The following is a 7,061-nucleotide window of genomic DNA, read 5'->3' on the forward strand; positions in this document are numbered from 1 at the left end:
GTTAAAGGGAAATCGCGGTTGAAAACTCTTGTGACTCAACAAGGCTATGGATTGCAATTGGCTTGTTTAGAAAGTAAATGGAGTTTGTTTTAAGCCATAGTTCATATCCAGCACTAAGTCAGCATTCTTTGAAAGTGAAACTAAACACTGCAGAAGTACTTTTCCTGGCTATGCAGAAGTGGAAGTTCGAGATTCTGGTTGTGCTCATTCTAGTTCATGCATGCAGCGCTAAACCATGGTTCAGTGTTACATGCTACCATGGTCACTGTATCCCAGCTTTATGGCTGGAGCACACCTCACGTTGTACATTAGTGACTAGGTTGTACGGTCCTACCTTGGTTTTCGAACAGCTTACTTCTCAAACGTTTTGGCTCCTAAACCGTTTGGCCGCAAACTTGGAAGTGACTTTTCCGGTTTGCAAACTACAGTCATACCTCGGATTACAGACGCTTCAGGTTGTGTTTTTTTCAGGTTACTGACCCAGTGAAACCCAGAAGTACCAGAATGGGTTACTTCCGGGTTTTGGGGGTTGCGCATGCGCAGAAGCACTAAACCGCGCTTTGCACATAACTGCCAAATTGCAACCCGCATAGGCGCAGGCGTGCTGCTGCGGGTTACGAACGGATCACGTCCGCAACCTGAGCGTCCACTGTATTTTTGGAAACCGAATGTCTGACGAATTGGAAGCTTCCATGGCTTCCAATTTTCTCCAGGAACTTCCTGCAGCCCATCAGAAGCTGTGCTTTGGTTTCCAAACATTTTGGATGTTGAATGGAGTTCAAGAACGGATTTCATTCGACTTCCAAGGTATGACTGTACCTTCTGCATTTCATCCCTTTCGAGATGAAGGTGAATAAACATACTACTGAGGTGTTCCCCTCACACAATTTCAGTCATGTAAGTGCAGAGAGCTGGGGCACTATTTTTGGCCCTGTCCCCTCTGCCACATTACTGTCACATTGCACGTGTCGAGAAGGTGCATGTCTGTGGCAGGAAACCTTCAAGAGTAGAGAACGCCCCTGCGACAGACATGCACCTTCTTGACACATGAAATGTGGCATGTGATTCAAGATCCTGATCAGGTGATGAAGCCAGAGATGGTGGTGCAATATAGGGGAAGCTCCAGGGGCCCTGTCTGGGCTCTCCCATCTCAAAGGATGGGACATATGAAGCTACCATGTCCTGAGTCAGACCACTGGTCAACGTAGCTCAGTATTGACACTGACTAGCATTATGGTGCTGGAGGAGACTCTTGAGAGTCCCATGGACTGCAAGAATATCAAACCTATCCATTACGAAGGAAATCAGCCCTGAGTGCTCACTGGAAGGACAGAAGAAGAAGAAGAAGAAGAAGAAGAAGAAGAAGAAGAAGAGGAGGAGGAGGAGGAGGAGGAGGAGGAGGAGTTTGGATTTGATATCCTGCCTTTCACTCCCCTTCAGGAGTCTTAAAGCGGCTAACAATCTCCTTTTCCCTTCCTCCCCCACAACAAACACTCTGTGAGGTGAGTGGGGCTGAGAGACTTCAAAGAAGTGTGACTGGCCCAAGGTCACCCAGCAGCTGCGTGTGGAGGAGTGGAGACGCGAACCCGGTTCCCCAGATTACGTGACTACCGCTCTTAACCACTACACCACACTGGCTCTGATCCTGAAGCTGAGGCTCCAAGACTTTGGCCACCTCATGAGAAGAGAAGACTCCCTGATAAAGACCCTGATGTTGGGAAAGATGGAGGGCACAAGGAGAAGGGGATGACAGAGGCTGAGATGGTTGGACAGTGTTCTCAAAGCTACCAGCATGAGTTTGACCAAACTGCGGGAGGCAGTGGAAGACAGGAGTGCCTGGTGTGCTCTGGTCCAGGGGGTCACGAAGAGTCAGACACGACTAAACAACTAAACAACAACAACAACAAAGCAGTACCACTCCAGGGTTTTGGATGAGAGTCTCTCCCAGCTATACCTGGAGATAACAGAGACTGAACATGAGATCTCCCGTGTGCAAGACTCTACCACTGAGCTTCAGCCCTTTCCCACCCAAAGTTACAGAATTGCATAAGGTAAAGGTAAAGGGACCCCTGACCATTTGGTCCAGTCGTGACCGACTCTGGGGTTGCGGCGCTCATCTCACTTTATTGGCCGAGGGAGCCGGTGTACAGCTTCCAGGTCATGTGGCCAGCATGACTAAGTCACTTCTGGCGAACCAGAGCAGCGCACAGAAACGCCGTTTACCTTCCCGCCGGAGCGGTACCTATTTATCTACTTGCACTTTGACGTGCTTTTGAACTGCTAGGTGGGCAGGAGCTGGGACTGAACAACGGGAGCTCACCCTGTCGCGGGGATTTGAACTGCCGACCTTCTGATCGGCAAGTCCTAGGCTCTGTGGTTTAACCCACAGCGCTACCCGCGTCCACCGTGCATGAATAGGCCTTAAACCTTAATCGGAAGTCATGCAACACTGATATCCCAAGCCACTGATATCAACAAAACCCACATTTTGGAACTAGCTTTAAGCTACCTGTCATTTAGAACCTTTTAATCTTTGAACATACCTGTCCTACTCCAAGGAACATTGGAGATGGGAATCTAGAAAGAAAAGAAAACTGTATCAGATGCAATTTAAAAACAAAACAAAACAAGATTTAGACAACTCTCTTTTTATTTCAGAAAGAAACAAAGCTCTTGAAGACGTTGATAAAACGAAAGAAAATATAACAGCTCTTCAAGTTAGGTTCTGATATTGCTTGAAGGAAAATAAAATTGGCTTATTCCCTTTCAAAGAAGGTTAGTGCAAATTAAGGGGGGGCAGTTAGCTTTTCAATACAATATTTTCATGACATTTGAAAGACAAGACAAGCAACAGTTGACAGTACAGATTACCGTACTTGGCAATTATTTTTCTGTGCAATTCTCATCAACAGCATATGAACCTATTTCTCTAATCTGGCAGGAATTTGTTTTTCCTTTGGCAAAGAAAGATGAAAAAGCTGCCTGGTTCTGAAGCTACAGAATAAAACTTTCATTGTTTTCACTAGCTGCTTGGAATCGTACTTTTGTGATCGCATTGAACATTTCCTGCTACAGAGATGTGGTCTACTCATAGAACTTTATAGTTCCCAGCAAGCCTCGGGAAGAAACCACCGCTGTAAAACTATTTATCATTACTTAGAAATAAAAAAATAAAATGTGACACGGTGGGATGCAAAGATGCCCTTTTACAAGCAGAAAGTCTCTTCCACTCCCAAAAGGGCTATTTCTGACTTGAGGGAAGAGTTTTGCACATGGAAGGTGACCCCAAAGCCAGGAGTTATTTTGCTTGTACAGGCTCAAGACTGTGATCCAGTGGAGTTTACACGTTACAGAAGGAATAAGGAACCTTTCGTCCTCCAGATGATGTTGAACTGCAACTCCCATCTTCCCTGACCATTGACCATGCTCGCTGGAGCTGATGGCAGTTTAATCATGAATCTGGCAATCTTTCACGTCCAGCTCCCATATCCCAACTGAGGAGGCCTTTTCCTCTCCCAGCAGCCACCACAGGGCTTTCTGAGTACCACCTGGCCCTATGGGGAAAGCTGCCCCCCATCTAGCTCTTGCTGTTCTGTGTGAGATGGGCTCTCTCCTCCCATCAACTGCAACCACAGGACTATTCAACAGCCATCTTACCCTACGGGAAGTTCTAGTTTTCAAAGAGCCCCCTCTCCACACAGCTCAAGATGGAGGATCTATGGTTGAGTGGCTCCTATGGGATGCGGGTGGCACTGTGGGTTAAACCACAGAGCCTAGGACTTGTCGATCAGAAGGTTGGTGGTTCGAATCCCCGCGACAGGGTGAGCTCCCGTTGCTCGGTCCCTGCTCCTGCCAACCTAGCAGTTTGAAAGCACACCAAAGTGCAAGTAGATAAATGGGTACCACTCCGGCAGGAAGGTAAATGGCGTTTCCATGTGCTACTCTGGTTTGCCAGAAGCAGCTTAGTCATGCTGGCCACATGACCTGGAAGCTGTACGCCGGCTCCCTCGGCCAATAAAGCGAGATGAGCGCTGCAACCCCGTCGGCCACGACTGGACCTAATGGTCAGGGGTCCCTTTACCTTTACCTTATGTCCAGGAGATAGGCCTGTTGCTGGTTCTAGATGGGGCTGCACTCTCTTTGTAGGAGAGCTCCACATTCTGGGGGTGTTACTTGATCCATCTTTTGTAACCTTGGGTGCAGGTCCCCCCTGAGGCTAGGAATGCCCATTATCAGTTCCGGCTGATGCAACAGCTGTAGCTGTTCCTGGACCAAGGAACTGCTGCTTAAAGATCTCCGCTGGCAGTCAATATGCTCTCAGGTCAAATTGAAGAGCTAACTATTCACATATAAAGCCCAGCCTACTTAAAGGACCACCTTTATCCATACATTAGGGTTGCCATATTTCAAAAAGTAAAAACCAGGACACCCCAAACTTGCTGGGCTTTTTTAAGACCCACCCCCCAAAAAGTGGTTTTCCTATTGACTTGTCCAAGATCAAGGACAAAGTGCCACCTTTCAGAAATTCTCCTCGGACGTCAATTCCACCTTTGAAATCCCAGTAAAGTCCGGGAAAATCAGAACGTATGGCAGCCCTAATACATGTCTGCCTGTCCTTTGTGATCTGCTGGAGAAGTACTGCTAACTGTCCTGTGTGATATTTGAGTTTGACAGCTAAAAGAAATGGAGTTTATAATGTAGTACAGCCTGTATTGAGGAATTCACGTATTAAAGGAGGTGTCTTCTGTGCTTAGCTTTAGATACCATCTTAAAACATCTTTATTTGCACAAGTTTACCTTGCCATGTGGTCTGCGTACACTGCTTTGAGAAGCCTTTTTTTGCATTTGATTTAAGGGTTTAGAAATGTATGGATAAACAAAGTAAAAAAGAGAAGTTCCTGAAGAATGCATTCTTGAACCATGAAAGCTGTTCGTTTTGACTGTATGTGTATGATTCATGAAACATATTCCTGCATTTCCACTCTCCCAGGCTGGCTAACCACCAGAAAAAGCAACAGCTGAGCAAGAACTTTGGACTGAGAAGCTCTGGAGCTCAGTTCAACCTTTGCCACCAGAGCAAAAGCTGTCCATATTTCGAAGGATATTTATTGAATTCTCTATCTCACTTTTTCCTCTAAGGAGGGACACATTGTTCTCTGCCTCCTCATTAATCCCTACAATAACCCTCTGAGGCTGAGATAGAGGGACTGGCCCAAGGTCACCCCAGAGCTTCATGGCCCAGCAAGGATATTTTGAACCCTGGTCTCTTCCAGCGCCTAGCCCAACACTCTAACCACTACACCACACTGTCTCCCCAAAGAGACCTGAACAGGAAACCTGATGCTCTCACATTGAGCTTCCCAGTCACCAAACACCTTGCAAAATGCAAGTGTGAGTTCAAGAAGAGATGGGGGGCGGCATTATTTGCAGAGGGGGTGAAAAAGAAGCACCGATGAAGGAGCTTTGTGGCCCAGCCAGGAAACTACGGGACAAATGGGGTGGGTGGGTTGCCGTCGAGTTAGCAGGATCGGTGCCCAGAGGCGGCGGGGACGGACGCTGCAAGGAAGTCTTGGGTAGAAAAGTAGCTTTTGAATGGGGCAGGGGCAGGAAGCGGATCTCACAGCCACGATCGGGCAGGGGGAAGTTGGGGGTTTTGTCCCCCCACCACCTCCGACGGTGCGCGGGATCGCCAGCCGTCCAGGTGCTGGTCCTCCTCCTCCTCACCTGTAAGCCGTCAGCACCGCCTTGTTGACCAGGACAATGCAGAAAGAGCAGATCCCGTAGAAGAGGGCGGAAAGCAGCCGGAGCAGAGGGGAAGGGGCGGCGGCGGCAGAAGCGGCCGGCTCCGGCTTCTCCTCTTGGCTGCCTTTCATCTCTTGGCGAGACCCGGGCGCCTGGCCATTCCGCGCGGCATCCCCGCCGCCGCCGGAGGAAGCCGAGCCAAACAGGAAGGAGATCGTGCCCTGCCAGCCAGCCAGCCAGCCTCCCCGTCCCCACCCACTCGGCGGCGGCGGCGGCGGCAACGCGCCCTCTTGCGCTCCCGCGGAAACTTCTCGCCAGCGCTGAGTTTGGGGCGCCCTCTGGTGCCGCTTTCGCCTCTCCAGGCAGCGCAGAGCGCAGGCCGCTCGGGTTAGGGCGCGCTGGCATTTAACGCGCCACCCGTGACCCGGGCAAGAGTTATGGGGACTGTGGTAGGAATTTTGAGGTCTTGTTGTTGTTGTTTAATCGTTTAGTTGTGTCCAACTCTTCGTGACCCCACACAAAAAAGAGTTGTCTAAATCTTGTTTTGTTTTTAAATTGCATGTGATACAGTTTTCTTTTCTTTCTAGAGTCCCATCTCCAGTGTTCCTTGGAGTAGGACAGGTATGTTCAAAGATTAAAAGGTAAAAAGGTAAAGGTACCCCTGCCCGTACGGGCCAGTCTTGCCAGACTCTAGGGTTGTGCACTCATTTCACTCTAGAGGCCGGGAGCCAGCGCTGTCCGGAGACACTTCCGGGTCACGTGGCCAGCGTGACAAAGCTGCATCTGGCGAGCCAGCGCAGCACACGGAACGCCGTTTACCTTCCCGCTGGTAAGCGGTCCCTATTTATCTACTTGCACCCGGAGGTGCTTTCGAACTGCTAGGTTGGCAGGCGCTGGGACCAAACGACGGGAGCGCACCCCTCCACGGGGATTCGAACCGCCGACCATGCGATCGGCAAGTCCTAGGCGCTGTGGGTCCCTCAAAGATTAAAAGGTTCTAAATGACAGGTAGCTTAAGGCTAGTTCCAAAATGTGGGTTTTGTTCATGTCAGTGGCTTGGGATGTCAGTGTTGCATGACTTCCGATTAAGGTTTAAGGCCTATTCATGCAATTCTGTAACTTTGGGTGGGAAAGGGCTGAAGCTCAGTGGTAGAACCTTGCACACGGGAGTCTCTGGCATCTCCAGGTATAGCTGGGAGAGACTCTCATCCAAAACCCAGGGGTGGTACTGCTTTGTTGTTGTTGTTGTTGTTGTTGTTTAGTCGTGTCCGACTCTTCAGGACCCCCTGGACCAGAGCACACCAGGCACTCCTGTCTTC

General features: G+C 49.4%; 1 protein-coding gene across 5 annotated transcripts in view; it reads right to left on the reverse strand.

Moving 5' to 3' along the window:
* Nucleotides 1–6,162, reverse strand: part of SLC35D2 (solute carrier family 35 member D2) — a 32,608-nt gene extending 26,446 nt beyond the window's left edge. For 3 of the 5 annotated variants that reach the window (XR_013394607.1, XR_013394608.1, XM_028748997.2), the window contains exon 1: nt 5,725–6,162. Coding sequence is in view for 3 of the 5 variants with exons in the window: in XM_028748997.2 (XP_028604830.2) it covers nt 5,725–6,147 (423 nt within the window). In the remaining 2 variants the exon portion in view is untranslated. Of the gene's footprint in view, nt 1–2,543; nt 2,578–5,724 lie in introns of all 5 variants that reach the window. The other 2 variants (XM_028748994.2, XM_028748992.2) reach the window with 2 other exon arrangements.
* Between the last annotated feature and the right edge of the window lie 899 nt (nt 6,163–7,061).

This window comes from Podarcis muralis, chromosome 11 (genome assembly GCF_964188315.1).
Source record: "Podarcis muralis chromosome 11, rPodMur119.hap1.1, whole genome shotgun sequence".
NCBI classification, from domain to species: Eukaryota; Metazoa; Chordata; class Lepidosauria; order Squamata; family Lacertidae; genus Podarcis; species Podarcis muralis.